Genomic DNA, 19,090 nt, shown 5'->3' on the forward strand with positions numbered 1-19,090 from the left:
GTGTGTGCATTATGAATATGTATGTTATTGTAACTACCAGAATTAGAATTTTGTTTAAAAATAAACACATAAATTAATATACAAAAAAAAAACAGATCAAATATCTCCAAAAACTGGTCCATTTCCCACGGACTATCACATTTTAATATTCTAATCATTGTTAACCTTGAAACTATTTTAAATATGTAATTTATTTGCCGTTGCCCTTTGCCACTTATGGTATTTGATTTGAACACCTCCACCAACTTGCAGTGGAGCAGCGTGATGAAAATGTTCTATACCCCGACCGGTTGATTGACAGGCCTGTGCAGTTGGACGTGTATAGGCTGTTTATGTTATGTATGTTTGATATTTGATTAAAGAACAAAAAACAAAACCTATTCAATTGTTTCTTTTTAAAAAATAGACACAGATATTAGGTCTTTTCTACCAAAATGGACTATTATTACATCAACGAATGATGCACTAAAACTACAAAATGATTTGAACATTATTGTTGAGTGGTGTGCATCGAACCAGATGTTTTTAAACGTTAACAAGTGCTTTGTTATCACTTTCACCAGTAAAATAAATAAAATTTCTTTTAACTATTCTATAAATAGTCACATCTTGGGTCGGAAGACAATAGCAAGGGACTTGGGAGTATACTTTGATGACAAGCTAACCTTCAGGGATCATTAATTATGAAGCCATAATTAGTCGTAGTTCGCGTCTGCTTGGTTTTATTTTTAGAATATCTAAACATTTTAAGAAACCCGCTAGTTTTATACATCTCTTCAACTGCTTAATTCGCAGCATACTATGCAGTGCCATATTATGCAGTACACACTGATCGTATTGAGCGTATACAGAAGAGATTCTTAAAATTGGTATCTTTCCGTCTTCACTTAAATCGCAGTCTCAATTCCTACAATTCATTGCTCAACAAATTCCATCTAGCCTCATTGGAGAACCGTCGCCAGATTAACAGCTTAACCACTCTTTACAAAATTATTCACTCGAAGGTTGACTCTCCTAAACTTCTTTCCCTTATTAATTTTAATACATACTGTCGTTCCCGGAATCCTAGACCATTCAATCTGTGCGTGTATCGTAATAACACCTCCTTTTACAACCCTATCACCCGTATGTGTCGTCAGTACAACGACCTTGTCGTTAATGACAAGGATATTGATATTTTTAATAATAATTTTCCTGCCTTCATTCGTTTTCTTGTTAGAAACATAATGCTCACCTGAAGATTTGGACGTAGATCCATGAATCGTAGTTGTTACCGTGTTGTTGCGGAGCTAAGTATATTTTATTGTAATATCTTTTAATTTGTGTCGTGTTTTCTCACCATAGTATTGTATAACTTGCATACGTTTAGTTGGGCTACAGTCTGAACCTCAAAAAGTGTATTATTTCATACGATTTGTGTCTGTAACCTGTTACGTGTGTTTATTAAATAAATAAATAAATATTATTATGAACTGGGGGGTTGAACTAGTTGCAAATAATTACTGATTATCGACAGTGACAGTGATATAAATCCCAATATATTATATGGGATTGTCATTTTACTTTATGTCACCTTAGGTTTATCACTTAGCCTTATCACCCAACATTATAGGTTTATAATAAATCTTAGAACTGAAGTGATTGTTTCAATAGTGGCTGCAAATTACCTTTCCAAGTATTAACTTTCTAACTTATTTATTTACTCACCGAAATTCGGGCTTGAGTTTAGTTATGTGTGTGTAAAGCAAGTCAGAAACAAATAAAGAAAGACGTAATATTAAATATTTAACATTTTATTTACGTATCAAGAATAAGATAACTTAATAGGTATTATGTACAAAAGTATAAAGAGAAACAATCTCGTATCTGATCTTTGTTGTATGATCGTACTTACTATGGGATTCTTAAATTTAGCAGCATAATATCTATCTTATATTGTATTGAGTATTAAAACAAGTAACACCTGAATTTATAGCCTCATCTTGACAATAATTTAACAAGGAACAATTTCAAATAAAGTCGTAGGTGTCCCTAAAACTGTATTATCTTTGCTTTTTTTCATTTTATCTCTGCCTAAATGAGTCTATTAACCTTATAATTTGACTCTATATTAAGTTTAATTCTATTCTAGTCTTCATGGCATATTAAACTTAACAAAGAATTAAATTTAAACTGTTTTTGAGATAGTCTACGATCATACAAAAATGGTAGAGTACAACAAGATAGCCACTTATGACGTCACATTGATGTTTAACACCATACAACAGTGACGTCTGTAAAGAGAATATCTTGGTTCCAATAAAATTTTCCATTCCTCAAAATGGGCAGGACAACGCAATATAATTAAAATAAAGATAATAAATGTTCCATCTTCAGTATTAACATTGTGTTGTCTCTCATTCTAACAATGGAAAACCTTTACCCTACCAAGAACCTTCTAGTTCCACATGGTTAGTGATCACGTTAGTTCTGCTCAGTCCTTGTTCACACACTAAACTAGGGGCCAGTTAGTTCTGGTAGTAGAGGCCCTTGTAGTCGAGGGCGGCCTTCTCTTCCTGCTGCCGCGCGGCCTCTGGGTTGTTCTTGGCTTCAATTGCAGCTCGCTCCTGGAATGTAGAGGTTATTTCTATAGTAAATATTTTTTTAATCCTTAAATATTATGTGAGTAAAAAGTAGCATGGAGAAAGCTACACCGACAAGAGCGCAGCTCTTAAATTAGTGATGATAAAATATGTGAGTGATTTATTATGGGTTTTACTACTCGAAGGAAAGAAGTCCAGTGAATTTTAAATTGTTTCAAACATAAGTTTACGATTTGTATTTCTTAAGTTTCCGAGTATTATGCTGAATTAGGCTTATTGATGCGAACACTTTGGCAACGAATTCAAATTATACATTTATTTGTGCTTATTTCCAAGAATATATATGAAGCTTGTTTTGCTTTGGATTAGCAAATCAATCTTTATTACAATCAAGAAAAAAAATCATGAGTCCATAAAACCATATTACTGTCTTGTATAAAATAGAGATCTCGTTAACTATCTAGAAACTCCCATTGCATCGACCACAAACATAACTAAGTGTGGCAGGGAGTTGAGTAACTAATATGCATGTAGATGGAGCAAATAAATTAGTGAAAGAGCATCCATTGGAGCACGATATCACGTGACCTTGACATAGATCGCCACTGAGAATTGTTATTACCGTAATTGACGATAATTTTAGATACTTAAATGCAAGCGTTTTATGTACACGTGTGTGTCTTTTAGACAGATGATTTTTCGAATGATGCCGGTTTAGTACTGTGTAGAGAGGAGTGATGTCCATTAGAGTCTTCTGTTCCGTAATAAATGTCATAAATGCTCGTACTTTATATAGGGTAAATTTTCTGTTTATATAGTTTATGCCGTTGATCACAGCCACTAGTCCAAACATCTCCATCAACTTATAGCAGAACAGCAAAATGAAGCATACTCTGGTGGAATATGCTTCATTTTGCTGCCATCAGTCAACCAAGCATACTCTGGTGGAGTATGCTTCATACCCCCTTCGGTTGATTGATTGGTTGATACTCTGGTGGAGTATGCTTCATACCCCCTTCGGTTGATTGATGACATGCGTGGCCCCAGCAGTCGGACGTGTGTATGCTAACTATGTTAATGTATACTCGTGCTAGTTTACCTGGTTGGCCTTGATTCCAGCGTAGATGAGGTCGAGCCCCTTCTGGATTTCAGCGGAGACGGGGGGAGGGGTGGGGATGTGGTCGCCCTTGACTCTGAAACCGAACTCGTCAGCAGTGTACTCGACGTTGATGACCTGGCCGTCGGGGGCGGTGTACGAGTACGAGCCACTCTGTACCAGGGCGTCGTGGTTCTCTCCAACGTTCTTCAGGAAGCCTTGCTCTTCAGCCTGGATGTTGTTGCCAGTCTCGTATCTGAAGTGGAAATGGTTGAATGTTTAGTAAGCATGTAATACGGAAGGAAGGAAGTGGTAAGTAACAATACTTAATTAAGTACTAGGTACTACTATGACATTGCTATTTTTTCTTTTTTTACTACTTTTTTGTGCTACTTTGGCTAGTAGGACTTCAAAAAGAAGGAGGTTATTCATTAATATTTGCCAAACTTGGTCTCAAAAAAATATTAAACATAAGTGAAATTAGTAAGTAATACGTAAATTAACTACTATAATGGGATGCAGAGGAAGATAAAAACAATTGGACTGACTGTCACTCCGTATCAAGTCATGGTCAAATGCAGCTTGAAATTGCACGCGCCGAGATTATGTATTGGCTATCATTATATGCGATGTCGAACATAATCGGTTCCGGCGTTGTGCGGAAACAAGTGCCGGCGCAGAGCAATTGATTGGAGAAGAGAAAACAGTACTTACGCAGTCTTGTAGCTTCCGTCAGTACCCTGCTCCTTATCGAAGCGGATGATAGGAATGAACGTGGTAGTCTCGAGCGACACCTTGGGCCTGAAGTCCTCAATGGGTCTGGCGGGTTGTTGTTGCTGTTGTCTGTATTCTTGCTGTTGTTGTCTGTTGTATTCCTGTTGCTGGAAGTTGTTGTAGTTCTGCTCGGCAGTTTGTTGGTCGTCCGCTTGCTGCGACTCAGGCTTGAGCGACACTCTCCTCTGAGGCAGAGCCGTCGTCAGGGACAGCACGGCGGATACAACGACCTGGAAAATTGAGAACAAAATTTTTGAGTAAAGAAACATTTATGCCACAGAAACGATATTACAATAACAACATAATTAGAATACCAAATCTTGTTCCAATAATCTAGAATAACGTGCCGGTTGCAATTTATGATACTAAACGAAATGTTTTTGCAAACAAGCTTCAATGAGGATTGTAGGTCACATTTGTATATATAACAATAACACGAATTATATCATCACATAAATCAATCCCTATATCTTATCTGATTGAGTTATGTAAAGCTTCTCAGTAAGAAACTGACGAAATTAGTAGAAAGCTAATGAGTTCTAATTTCACGGCTCGCGCCTAGCGCTTGTGCGATTGCATTGTGTACGTTAATATAATGAAACGAGATGATGTCAGACAGAGGAGCTTAATCATATTCGTAATGTCGCAAGATAAGATGGAGCGGATACAATAGGTACAATCATTGTGAAACAGCCTCATTCGACACGCAGGTTGGGCGAAAGTGGGCTCCGACACATGTCTCGGCACTACATATCCATAACCACACCATTGTTTCATTGAGCTCCTCTCGACTTTTGGATATGCTTTAACATCCTGAACTCCCTTGTCAGTCAAGTACATTACACAATCTACGGTCAACACTGGCAGCAACTTTTTTGTTTTTTTTTTTGACGTGTCTTATTGTAGATTCGCCGCAGATGGCATTAACTACTTGACCAGATAACTGGCAGCAACCGATTAGTTATATTTAAATGTGCAACCGACAATTATTATTGGCAATTATACTTTATGGAAGATTTATGTACTACTTGTGGGCAGTTATATAAGGAGCAGTTTACCGGTCTGGCCAAATACAGTGTTGAATAAAATGGCATAATGAAACAATTATCTTGCAATCGGTAACTACCTTGAGGCGTCTTCAGTAATCGTACATTCGCAGCATTTAACCGATTGCTACACTGGAGCGTGCGATATGTAACCAATCATACGTTTCGTGTGCATTTGCGCTTTTTGTGATTGATTATTAATTTATTAACAAGTAGTTGTTTGCTTCATTGATTCGAGACGGTAACAAACGCATGCATAAGCTTGTTTTTGGGTGTGGTTCAATATTGCAAGACATTGCGGACTATGCGGAATTATTACCTAAACTCTATATGTTTGGATTGTGACATGTGAATAGGATAAATTATATGATTTTAAAACGCATTTTTAGCAAATGGGGAATAGGAAAATGCTGATAGTTTCGATCGTAGTCAAAAAGCATTGCCATGTTGTACAATCAGTTGTAAATAACTAGGCATGAAGTAACATTGTGAATTAATTTATGTAACATACACTTTTGCATATAAATGAATCTTTTTAATAGACTTTAATTATGTTACTTCAAAATGTATATTTGACAGATTTATTGTACCAGATACAACATGTGTGATGCATAATTTCTAATTGAAAATATTATGAATTCTTCTGTCGTGTGGGTAGTGAGGTGGAGTACCAACCTCATCAACCCTGGTGTCAGGGTTACTATTGAGCCGGCTCATGTAACGACTACTTAACATCCAACGGCTTAACATGCCTTCCGAAGTACGGATCATCTTATTTTCGGACAATCTGGTGATCAGCCAGTAGTGTCCTAACCAAACTAGGGACCACAAAGTATTTTTTGTGATATGTCTCCACCGGGAATCGAACCTGGGACCTCCGGATCGTGAGCCCACCGCTCAACCACTGGACCGCGGAGGTCGTTATTATGAATTAGAACCAGTCAAGAGACGTAACCCTAAAACCTGTGCTTGTCCGAATGTTGTGACCTAGAAAGAATGTTATATAATTGTATGTCATGTACAACAAGAGCAGGCCGTTTGTCAACGAAATGAGGTTGTGAGTTAGAATATACAAGAATATAACTCATTACGGCAATGAATCATTACACATATAATATACATTCATAGGTAGTAAAGAAACATCTACAATTACAATCTGTAAAAGTCTGATGGAAAGAGGTCCATGTTGCTCTATGGTAAAGATGCCCCTTTAAAAACAATTGCCTACTTTACGTTACTTAACTTTCTTTCACCTTGTATTGTTCTATTCAAATGCGGAAAATAATATCTCTTTTATAAAATACACAACGAAAAGTCCAAGGAAACAGGAGACCAGAAAGAGGACCAAGGTCATGATATATAAACTTGTACCAATAGCCTAATAAGAATACAAGTTTTCTTTTTTCAGAACAGAAAATTGACTAAAGTTAATACCCATGATTACCAGTTGAATGGTAAAGGGAAGATACCATAAGAAAAGTATATTAATTCATAACCGATCTATTTGCAACTCTGTCTACCTCTGTAAAAATTACGAGTACTAATAGCTTTGAAAACATAACATCTTAAAGGTCATTAAAATTTACGGCCCATAAAATGTATGGTTAAATAAGATGTGAGTACTTTTATACTTACCTACTTAATTTATGTGGGAATAAACAGTAATGTAGGAATAATTGAACCATATGCTTTAAAAAAAAACTTATAACTTTTAGTGTTACAAAAAGTTATGTATCATAACATGTATGTAATGGTACATGCAATATAAGTAACATTTTAGACAGACAGGTAAATTACACAACTTCCCTAATTCAACTGTTCAAGCCATTCAAACTTTTTGCTTGTATAAATATTGACATTTGAAAGTTTCATGTCTGATCTGATTACAGGTATATTGATTGACTGTTAATGCTTGCACTAATTACTGTACTATTAAATCTAAATAGTACCTTACAATGTAGATTTTATCACCGTCACATAATATACCATTTAACAGAAGTTAAGCTAAACTGTACACATAACTTTACAACTTTAAAAGATTCCACGATAAGAGAGAACACGATGAAGCAATAATTAAATGCAGGTATTTAAAGATATATGTCAAAGTTCAGCGGCGGACGCGCCCGGTCGCCATATTTGGGCCGTCTCGCAACAGCTGATCACGGGAAATCCTTTACCACTAATATTAACGCAATCTCGTTTTGCCAATCAATCGGTAGATAAAGTATTGATAACCCTTTAAAAATAAGGTTGTGAGGTCGTTATTGAAGCTCAAACTCTCTTATAGCTGATGAGGGCTTTTGAACTGGTATGTCAACACTTACCAGGAGCTTCATTGTTGTGTTGTTTGTTGGCGTGACGTGCGGCACTGAAGCACGTGGAGGTTCGTGAACTATGTCAGAGTGGTAGTTGTGCGCTCACTTTTATACTACACCCCTGCCACTCGCGCGGCTTCGACCCATCACACTTTCATACTCGATCTGCCTCTGCAATACGCTGCAGCAGCCAACGCCTCAATTTTTTGATTTCAATATCGATATCAAAAAATCGTGACTGTATGGTAGACTCTCTTATTGCAAGTAAGAAGATTACAAAGATGTATCACGATTCATTTTAGTATATGAAGGAAATATGATCTGTTTTGCATAGTTGTGGCACAATACTGTTCATTTGGCGAACCATTGGTCATACTATCGTATTTTTCCGCCTTCCTCGAAGTAAACTCGAAACTTCCTTGGTAAACCTCAGTACAGTACCATGCGATGGAAACTATACAATAGTAAAGCTGGGATAATAAACTCTGAGATCTCAAAGTGGAACACTTATGTACCATATAATTTCAGTTGCATACTGTTCTTATTCTTAGTACATCTTTGCGTCAGCGTTATTCGTCTACTATAGGCAATAAGATTCTGTATTGAATGAAGTCTCATCTTGATATATAAAGTAGAATATCTTATAGGGAAATATTAAGTTAAGAACTTACTGGAAGGCAGATAGGTAGGTATTATAAACAAGTTCTACAATCAAACTGAATCCGGAATCAACTTGCGAAGGATTAAAGGTAATTAGAAGGGCTTTACTTTTTGCATATTATTAAGACACGTAAACAGCCAGCAGTTTGTGAAATATTTCGCCACTAAAGGGGTAATATGCCGTCATAGAACTACATTTAATTATAGAGCTATTAGCTCATTAAGGGAGAGTTTTATGGCACTAAATCTGCGCATTTCTATCTCCATTTAGGTTGTTTAAATGCAATTAAAAATTAAAAAGAAGTGTATTTTAAGAAATAGATATTTCATTTAATACATTATCATTTTATTGCATTCATTTAATACATTATAGTGACGTGCTTATTTATAAAGACATGTACCTAGTACACCAAAATGATGAAAAATGAAATTTGGACTTTTCAGAAGTTGCGTTATATCCTCTATTCAGACAGACAGTTGACAATCAGTTTCAGTAGACAGTTGTAACATAAGGTGGACTACTCATTGAGTAAACAAGTTTAGTTATTAGCAATAAATACTTATCTAGTAATATTCTAACATAGGTTTTAGCCGCCTGTGATGCTTTTCTTACCCCAAATTGTATAGCAACTTTCTCTCTAATTCCTACTCGTAATTAACAAAAAGCTTTCATGAAAAGCGAATTCTCAGAGTCAAATACCTATAGTAGGTCTGTTAAATGAAACAGCCAAAACTGAAAATAACCCTTATCAGAGTAAACGTTATAATGAAACCACAGTTAGTATGCTACTTAAGTAGCAAGTAATTTTATTATCCTATCTTCTTCTTCTATTGTATGGTTTGTGAGGTGTAGTACCAACCTCATCAACCCAGGGTTACTATTGAGCCGCCATAGGCCCCTGACATGGCTCATTTAACGACTACTTACTTACATCAGTAAGTAGTAACCGGGACCAACGGCTTAACGTGTCTTCCGAAGCACGGATCATCTTACTTTCGGACAATCAGGTGATCAGCCTGGTGTATCCTGTAACTATACTTATATTTATCTAAGCCCTAACGGAAAACATCGTGAGGCAACCCACATATCCGAGAAATGTATTAGAGCTTTGTGATCTAACCTGTAAATAGGCTGGATTTTTCTTTTGGATTGGAAGGTAAGATGGACAGTCGCTTCAGTAGCGACCCTAGCAAAATATTCAGGTGGTGCAAGACTACAAAGTGGCACTCCTCAGCCCCTTAAAATACATTTTTTTTAAATAATTTACGGCCACCGAAATTGACCTATTTATATCTTTTAAAAATGTTGTTTACAACCACCCGGTATGAGTTTTATGTGGCTGCAATCTATGAACCAGTCTTGGTTGATTTTGGCCCCCTCTATTTTTGCACCACCTTAGGGCCGCCACTGAGGTTGGGTAAGCGAACCCCGTGAAAACGGAATAACGCTTGGGGGATGATGATACTTTCTTTACCTAGTATGCAATTTACCACTGTGGTTCAGTAAATGCCTAATAAGTAGGTAAGTATGTAATATGTTTTTCGCTAAAAGAAGGTGCAGTACAAACTAAGCAGATCCATCATTCCACATCGTCATTGTACCGGACAGCGATCGCTATGGAACTGTTACATAAATGGTAGGCGTTGTTCAATGTAGCAACGTGTTAGTATCACTTATCAAGACGACTTGAGCAACGAGGTAAAGGGTGCGAGCGCGGGCGCAGGTGATAGCGCAGATATTTTTGTCTGTTGATAGATTGTTGCAATATACTCGATTATACTTCATCATCAGTCAGTTCTACTTTAGTCTAAATTATTGCTGGAATCATATCAGGATACTTCCGACACATACGCGCTAAGAAAATTGATATGAAATTATAATCTCTATCATATATCAGACTAGATTTTGCCCACGACTTCGTCCGCGTGGCGTGTTATAAAAGAGAGATATTTGTGTGTGTGATGAAAACATTTATCTTACGCGGTTTCGATTTTTTCATACAAATGTTTCTTCCCGCTAACTCCCATTTCCGTGGGAATTTTGCAATATCCTGTTGCAACTAAGCTTTAAGATAACTAAGGTACCTGCATGCCAAATTTCAAGCGTCTAACTTAAGCGGTTTAGATTTTTCATACAAAAGGATTTTCCCGCTAATTCCCGTTCCCGTGGGAATTCCGGGAATCACTTTCTTAGTGCACCTCTACGGTACCTAAGCTATGTCCTTTCCAAATTTCAAGTGCCTACGTTTAGCCGTTTAGGCTGTGCGTTGATATGTCAGTCAGTCAGTTTCTCCTTTTATATATTTAGATACTTAGATAATATTTTGTTTTGTTTATTTTGAGAAACTCGATAAAACGCATTTTTTTGTAGATAAACCCCAGTGTGCGGTGTTAGATTTTACGCGCCGAATTGTTCCAAAGTAAAAAAATCAAAATTCGACCTTATCTGTCTCTGTAGTAGTTTTAATTAATTCCATACAAAACTGAAAATTCTTTTAGCACGCACAATACGGCTTTTATAACAAATAGCATTAACAAACAGATTAACATAGTAAAATCTCTCAACTGTGTCCTTGCTCCGTATTAGATGCTATGGAAATCAATATTTCTTAAAAATATCGCAATTTCAAATATTTGCGACAGACAGAATCACAAACACTAATTACTACGTAACACATAGTCAACTGTCACATTATATTATTTTTAAAAGTGGATCAAACTTCATGACGATAGTTATATTTTTATTTATATACTTACCTACTTATATTTAAAAAATGCCTTCTTATCAGCAACCACTAACTACTACATCATATCGTAAGAAAATAAATACAGATTAGTTACGATTGTTATAGTGAAAACTTTAATAATTAAAATTATCAATCCACTTTTATCTGTTACTAATACTAGGTTAAGCTTTCTGTTACTAATATAATATGGACTAGTTTCCGAAAAAATATTTTGAATTTGAATTTTTAATTGAACTTTAGGACATTATTTTTAATTGAAAATAATACTGTTATATACTTTTCTTCGCCGTGCATCAACAGCTGCGCAAACGCATGCGTACCCGTATCATCTCGTCCGTTGCGTGCAGCGTCCATTGCGTAATGGGTCAGCGACCCGCGCGTGCGCTCTGCCGACCTAGTGGGCTATAGACGCCCACCCACCCGATAGCCTACTTGTTGAGCTTCAGTTTCCATTTCGTTTGAGAACAACACACACAGATCGTTTTTAGTACGTAGATTACACCTATTATCTCACTGTGTTTAGTATTGTTTGCACATTATTTTCCTTTATTAAATGATGTATTCATATTAGCCCTTAGGTTATTATTGGCACAAAAATTATTACCACTTGCGTTGGCATGTACTTCCATTTCCTTTTGTAAGAAAGTTATGATGTGAATTATGTTGTATTTGAATGTAAATACGAGTATTTATTCGTCTCTTGACCTTATGATCAGTTTGCTTTTTTGTTCAAAGTTCAAAATTACAGTTATCAATATCTTGCTTGTGTTTTATTTACGTTCATTAAAAGTGCTTTGAGCATATTACGTATTACTTACTTCAATATTATTTATAATTTATATTTAAGCACTTAGTTTACTAAAGTACCATGGATATTATATAAGATCACAGTAATCAACTACTTACGGATTTAGCAAAGCTTTGAAAATTATAATGTTGAAGCGAACACAATAATGACAAATTGGTTAAGTAGGTGTACATCTGCATATAATTGAAGCTTGAAAACCGATTCTTTCATTAGCATTTTGTTAGTCAGATTACATTGAGAATGTCAAGATCACGCCACAAACAATTACACAATAACCGTACGAAGGGTAAACAAAAACTGTGAAAAAACTCAAACATTACGTATAATTGGAATTCTTATTGAATAACAAAAAGGGTTATTAACACTTTTGTAGTAATTATGTTACTTAGTAATGGCGTTCAGATCCACGTCATTGGTTTCACAATAAAAGTGAGAGGAGGAACGTACCGTCTTCACGGTACTGCGTTGGAGACTTGAACTGATCTTGACATTTGATCGTGATATTTTAATTTGCATTTTACTACATTGTGGCATGTGAAGTATTTTAGCTTTCTCACTATTTTCAGCTTATTAAAAAGCACCATGTTTGGTGTTTCAGTAAATGAACGAAATCTGCTCCGCCAGATTATAGATGACACCAATCTGGTTTTATCTTGAAAAAATACTTACATTTTTAAATTAATAGTAGTAATTCAGAAATAAAAGAACAAGTCCGTACAAGTAAATAATATATTTACAAATTGTCAACATTCTATTATTATTCGACATAACAATAATATATCACATTTTTATTTATTTCATTTTGCAACAATAACGCTTATTGTAACCCGTACCAATTAAGAATATAAAACATTCTTAGGATAACATCTAAAGCTTTTATGGCGCGATGTCGACACGCTAGTTAGCGGTGTCAATATCAAGGAGTAAGGCAGTATAATAGGACGTGCTTGGAATAGTTATGATTATGCTGAAGTAGTGCTCGCTGCCTCCGTCGTAGACGCCTCGGCGCTTGAAGTGGATTGTTCACTAGCTGTTGTTGATGACGCTCCTGGCGCAGAGGCTTTGGCAGCTTCAGTTGTTGATGCTTCTGCGGATGAACCTTCGTTAGCTTCTGATCCTTTCACTGCTTCTGTAGTCGACTCTTTGGCTGCCTCTGTCGTCGATGCTTCTGTTTTCGCTGCTTCAGTTGTGGATGCGTCTGATTCTTTAGCCGCTTCTGTGGTTGATGCATCGGCTTCAGCCGCTTTAGTTGAGGCTTCCTCTTCATTTGGTTTAGTTGAAGCTTCACCATCAGCTGGAGCAACCGTGGTAGATGCTTGAGAATTGTCTTTTGCTGCGGTGTCTTCCGAAGCAGTTGCTTTTTTAGCAGCAGGTTCAGGGGCAGGTGCTGATTTTGCAGCGGCAGTAGGCGCCGATGCAGCCTCCGCGTTGTCAGCCGCCTTCAAAGCTCGTCCAGATTTCTCAGCTGAACTGCCGCTAGACGGGGACGGTACTCGGGGGATGTGGTCTCCGATTGGTTGGAAACCGTTTTCATCAGCAATGTACCTGTGAATATAGCATTTTGTAATTATTGTCACTATTTAGGGTTTTTGCGATTACAAAATTCAACCCGCATTGGAGCAGCGTGGTGGAGTATGCTCCGTACCCCCTCCGGTTGATTAAGGGGAGGCCTGTGCCCAGCAGTGGGACGTATATAGGCTGTTTATGTATGTATGTACTTGTAGGTACCTACTTATATTTATTTATCCAAACGAACGTATATTATGACACTAGCATAAGTACTCTATAGTCACCTCTACCTCAATTGTTATATCTTATACCGATTGGGTAGCATTTAAAACTTGAAAACCATTCGATGATTTGCCAATTAAAATATTGATAATTGTTTACAAATAAAGTGATTAATGTAATTGATGAACATGGAGATTGTCATTTGTTATTATTAAGAAATACTGTGCGTAAAATCACGCCCTTTTCCCATTGGCGCAGACGATATAGACGTAGAAACCACGGCATTCCAATTACTACAATCCTGACACACTATATTTTCACTTCTTCCACTTTATTGTACACATGAAAAAGACCTCCAGTACTATCTGTTTTCTTTGTATGTTCCTTGTGTCTGTTTTATTGTGTACAAATAATAAATAAATAAAAAGTATCAAAATTATCGAAAGGAGAATGGGCGAATCTGGTCCAAGAACCTCCACTGATGAGACTTATATGTAATGAAAGCTTATGCTTTCTCTATGAATCTGGCAAAGTTCTATCAGATTCTGTCCCGGGGTTCTTTTTTTACGGCCATGTTTGTCCTGGCTAAAAATGTGATAAATACAGTGGAAGCTAAAATCGGCTCAAGATTTGTTGCTGGATAACTAAGTCTACATAAATAATTATGTATCATATTGTATATCATTTTAAAGAGGATCTTTTCCAGAATCCGAAACATAAAAAAAAACAAAAAAGTCTTTATATAAGCGAATTATAGTCAATTTGCATCTGCAGCGCCATTGTTTCTCGGTAGCTAAGTTCAAGTTTCATGCCTTTTACCCCTTCCAAAAGTATCTTACCAATTTTTTTTATATTGCTTCCGGAATTTGATCTGAGTGATAATAACAAGAAAAATAAATAGACACCTCTCCGATAGAGACCGCCTAAGCTATTGCCTATTGCAAGAAATCGTCATCATTAGCAAGTCATTACGGTATTGCATATTATAAGCTTATCAGCAACTTGGAACTTGGTCCAAGAACCTCCACTGGTGAGACTTGCATGTAATGATAGCTTATACTTGTCCTATGATTCTGGCAAAGTTCTATCAAACTCTGTCCTAGGGTTTTTTTACGGCCATGTTTGTCCTGAGTGTACAGTAGTGGACTGCAAAATCACCTCAGGATTTGTTGTCGAAAAATTATTTAACTAAGTCTATATACATAATTATACATATATCATAATGTATATCAATTTTAAAGGGGAAGGTTATCAGAATCAGAAACACAAATAATAAAATGCATTATGTAAACGACTTTTAGCCAACTCACGTCCGTAGCACCATTTTTCTCAGCAGCTACGTACGAGTTTCGCGCCTTCCAACCTTTCCAAAGAAGCCCAATCATTTTTTCCTTCTTCTGATATTGCATTCTTAACCTGACAAGTGACAACAACAAGAAATAAAATAGATACCATTCCGATAGAGGCCGCGTAAGCTATGGACCTATTGCAAGATAACGTACTCAAAGGCTAGTCATTATAATCCAACAGACGTAACATGATTACAATGCGGGAGGACGCAAATGTAGTATGTTTTCTTTCACCACAATATTGTTTTATTAATCCAGGCTTATATCTTGTCTTATAAACAATGCCGAATGGTACAAGAAACGTATCGTAAACGTAAGGTTGCCTGGTAGTAATTGCTACCTTGGCAATAAAGCCGCCTTTTGCACCAGTTATTGCATGAACTTGTTTAATAAATGTGTTTCTTTTGTATACAATAGAGTCATTGTATTGCATCTTGATTAGAATGACTTATTTCTTGTTTCTCTCGTACTAAGCTGTATACTGTTAGTGTTAAAGAGACACATATTTCGTCTCTTTCGCATAAGGCGATGTACTACATTTCCATCCCGCCGCATTCTAATCATGTTACGTCTGTTGGATTATAATGACTAGCCTTTGAGTACGTTATCTTGCAATAGGTCCATAGCTTACGCGGCCTCTATCGGAATGGTATCTATTTTATTTTTTCTTATTTTTTTTATTTTTTTTTTCTTTGTTGTCACTTGTCAGGTTAAGAATGCAATATCAGAAGAAGGAAAAAATCGTTGGGCTCCTTTGGAAAGGTTGGAAGGCGCGAAACTCGTACGTAGCTGCTGAGAAAAATGGTGCTACGGACGTGAGTTGGCTAAAAGTCGTTTACATAATGCATTTTTTTTATTTGTGTTTCTGATTCTGATAACCTTCCCCTTTAAAATTGATATACATTATGATATATGATTATGTATATAGACTTAGTTAAATAGTTTTTCGACAACAAATCCTGAGGTGATTTTGCAGTCCACTACTGTACACTCAGGACAAACATGGCCGTAAAAAAACCCTAGGACAGAGTTTGATAGAACTTTGCCAGAATCATAGGACAAGTATAAGCTATCATTACATGCAAGTCTCACCAGTGGAGGTTCTTGGACCAAGTTCCAAGTTGCTGATATGCAAGTTGCTTATATGCAATACCGTAATGACTTGCTAATGATGACGATTTCTTGCAATAGGCAATAGCTTAGGCGGTCTCTATCGGAGAGGTGTTTATTTATTTTTCTTATTATTATCACTCAGATCAAATTCCGGAAGCAATATAAAAAAAAATCGGTAAGATACTTTTGGAAGGGGTAAAAGGCATGAAACTTGAACTTAGCTACCGAGAAACAATGGCGCTGCAGATATAAATTGACTATAATTCGCTTACAAAAAGATTTTCTTTTGTTTTTTTTTATGTTTCGGATTCTGGAAAAGATCCTCTTTAAAATGATATACAATATGATACATAATTATTTATGTAGACTTAGTTATCCAGCAACAAATCTTGAGTCGATTTTAGCTCCCACTGTATTTTATCACATTTTTAGCCAGGACAAACATGGCCGTAAAAAAAGAACCCCGGGACAGAATCTGATAGAACTTTGCCAGAATCATAGGGAAAGCATAAGCTTTCATTACATATAAGTCTCATCAGTGGAGGTTCTTGGACCAAGTTTCATACAAAAGTGCCCATTGTCATTTATATTAGGTATTTAATTGCCATAATAATATTATTTACCTGACGCTTATGAGAGTGCCATCAGGAGCGGTGTAGGAGTAGGAGCCCATCTGCACGTGGATCTCGTCACTGTCGGAGTCGTTCTCACTGCCTTCGTTGCTGTCACTGCTGCCACCGCCAGCGCTGCGAGCTTTCGGCACCACCTTATCATATGACGTCTCCTCGCGTTTAATGCCGTTGCCGGTTTCATAACTGTTGAAACATATGTTATATTATTTTTGTGCATAATACAGGGTGTTAGTGACATCGTAACGAAAACTTTGAGGGGTGATTGAGGCTATGATTCTGATATGATATCAAGTGGGATTTTCCGTCGCAAAAGTATGGAACTGAAAATAATTAAAAAAAACACAAAAAAAATATGAATATTCAGACTGAAAATTCCACTTGATATCAACTCAGAATCATGGTCTGAACCATCCCCCTCAGTATTCGTTACGTTGTCACTAACACCCATACCTACTTGTATGGCTACTGTATGTACTTGTGCGGGGTGTAAGTGACATCTTAACGAGTACTGAGGGGGATGATTCAGCTGATTATTCTGAGTTAATATCAAGTGGAATTTTCCATCGCAAAAGTATAGAATTGAAAATAATTTAAAAAAACTAAAAAAAAACATGAATTTTGCGACAAAAAATTCCACCTGATATTAACTCAGAATCATGGTCTGAATCATCCCCCTGAGTATTCGTTACGATGTCACTAACACCCAGTATACATTATATTTCAATTTTGTTGAAAAAATATAATATTTAAAATTGAAATAAAACGTGTGTTTTCATATAAGTTTTCTATCACGTTGGTCTAACGAAAGATCGGATGAGGTGCGGGTACTTAGTTCATCTTGCGATGGGTGTACCTCTGAATTGCCCAATAAAACATACATTCGCTTAAGAGTATATTCTTAAGCGAATGTATATTTTATAATTTATGTTGTAACATTTCATGTTCATAAGTAATTGTATAATGATAAATATTTAAAACTACTCGTACGGGGTAGTGACTATAAACTATGCCATAACTGGTAAAGTATGTATCATTCTCTAACCTGTTCCTTGTTGGGGGATTTCCTGAACCCTGGCCTTTTTTTGGATTGCGGCATCCAAAAACATTTATATTCTGTGTTTTTCTATGTTATTAAGTAATAAATTTATTGTTAAGTTTTTAAGCAAATGAAAGAAAAGAAATATATAAACTTTTGTATTAATTATAATTATTTGTACCAAACTAATTTCTCGAGATCACAATGTTGCTAATATTACTGGTAACCAATTATAGTGTAATGTAGACCGGAAAGAAAACAAGTTTATTTCAATATACATATAACTTATACAGAAATGAGATAACGGTACACTTTTGATTATTTTGAAGTTACGTATTCAATGACAGAATAAAATTATTGGCAATCGTTTTTTGCGACACTTCAAATTGGCCGAAAACGATTTCTTACTCACCTGAATTTGTACGTTCCATTAGGTTCTAACTCATCAGACTGCGATACGATTGGTATGACTGTGGGTTGCTGTTTCTCCAAAGGCACGACGTCTGTTGACGCAGGCGCGGCGAGCGCGCATCCCGCCCAGCACAAGCAAACAACTATGTACAACATCTTACTAATTCTATACACTCCCGAAATTCGCCGGTGAATGATACTCCAGACCCCTTTACCACCTATATGTAAGAATCATCTATTTACACTACCCTCCCCCCGCCTTCCGGTGGAGCGAGCCTTAGCGGATGCTAAATACTTCAACCTTAACGCTTGAGTGAGATGTTCTTCGAAAATTGCACAATCGAACAGGTGTCAACAATGAGACATGATAAGGTGACGATCTGACGCGATTAAATTGCCAGCCAAATCTAACCATCAACATATTTGCAGTGACGCATTGATTCAATCATCGCTCAAAAAGCCGTGGAGATACTTTCCTTTCAATATGTTATCAAATTAAATAAAATACATATATTTTTTTAATCAGAAATTATTATAACAGTCATCAGAGATAATATATTGATTATAAAATAACTTAAAAAATTATGTGTGTTTTATCTTGTATAAACCTACAAAGAATATTTACATAGGCCTCTTCTCGACCGGTGCGTGAGTACGCAAATGTTTGATATAATTATTTGCCAATATACTCTATTAAACAGTTATGTTTGATGATAAATTGCGAGTTTTTTCGACAATTGTGATTTACAAATAAAAGTTAAAAAAGTTTGTTAGTTAACAATTATGGCTG

General features: G+C 36.2%; 2 protein-coding genes across 2 annotated transcripts; both read right to left on the minus strand.

The window, feature by feature from the left end:
* Window positions 1-1,777: 1,777 nt before the first annotated feature.
* Window positions 1,778-7,905, minus strand: LOC126366772 (endocuticle structural glycoprotein SgAbd-1-like). Its single transcript, XM_050010015.1, has 4 exons — window positions 7,823-7,905; window positions 4,393-4,682; window positions 3,682-3,934; window positions 1,778-2,606 (listed from the first exon to the last, which is right to left on the minus strand). The coding sequence occupies exons 1-4, from the start codon at window positions 7,832-7,834 to the stop codon at window positions 2,508-2,510; spliced, it is 654 nt and encodes a 217-aa protein (XP_049865972.1). The 5' UTR covers window positions 7,835-7,905; the 3' UTR covers window positions 1,778-2,507.
* Window positions 7,906-12,739: 4,834 nt separating this feature from the next.
* LOC126366761 (uncharacterized) lies at window positions 12,740-18,608 on the minus strand. Its single transcript, XM_050010002.1, has 3 exons — window positions 18,302-18,608; window positions 16,845-17,036; window positions 12,740-13,573 (listed from the first exon to the last, which is right to left on the minus strand). Exons 1-3 carry the CDS (start codon window positions 18,454-18,456, stop codon window positions 12,991-12,993), a joined length of 930 nt encoding a protein of 309 aa, XP_049865959.1. The 5' UTR covers window positions 18,457-18,608; the 3' UTR covers window positions 12,740-12,990.
* Window positions 18,609-19,090: the final 482 nt, after the last annotated feature.

The sequence above is a fragment of the Pectinophora gossypiella genome, chromosome 5, assembly GCF_024362695.1.
Source record: "Pectinophora gossypiella chromosome 5, ilPecGoss1.1, whole genome shotgun sequence".
Classification (NCBI taxonomy): Eukaryota; Metazoa; Arthropoda; class Insecta; order Lepidoptera; family Gelechiidae; genus Pectinophora; species Pectinophora gossypiella.

Excerpts from the sequence above, each read along its gene's own strand:
- LOC126366772 (XM_050010015.1), bottom strand. Across the intron at positions 3,935-4,392 it reads GACGGAAGCTACAAGACTGC|ATACGAGACTGGCAACAACA; the intron begins GTAAGTACTGTT and ends TTTCCACTTCAG. Across the intron at positions 2,607-3,681 it reads CTGGAATCAAGGCCAACCAG|GAGCGAGCTGCAATTGAAGC; the intron begins GTAAACTAGCAC and ends TCTACATTCCAG.
- LOC126366761 (XM_050010002.1), bottom strand. The coding sequence starts at position 18,456 with ATGTTGTACATAGTTGTTTGCTTGTGCTGGGCGGGATGCGCGCTCGCC. Across the intron at positions 17,037-18,301 it reads AATGGAACGTACAAATTCAG|TTATGAAACCGGCAACGGCA; the intron begins GTGAGTAAGAAA and ends ATGTTTCAACAG. Across the intron at positions 13,574-16,844 it reads GGCACTCTCATAAGCGTCAG|GTACATTGCTGATGAAAACG; the intron begins GTAAATAATATT and ends CTATATTCACAG.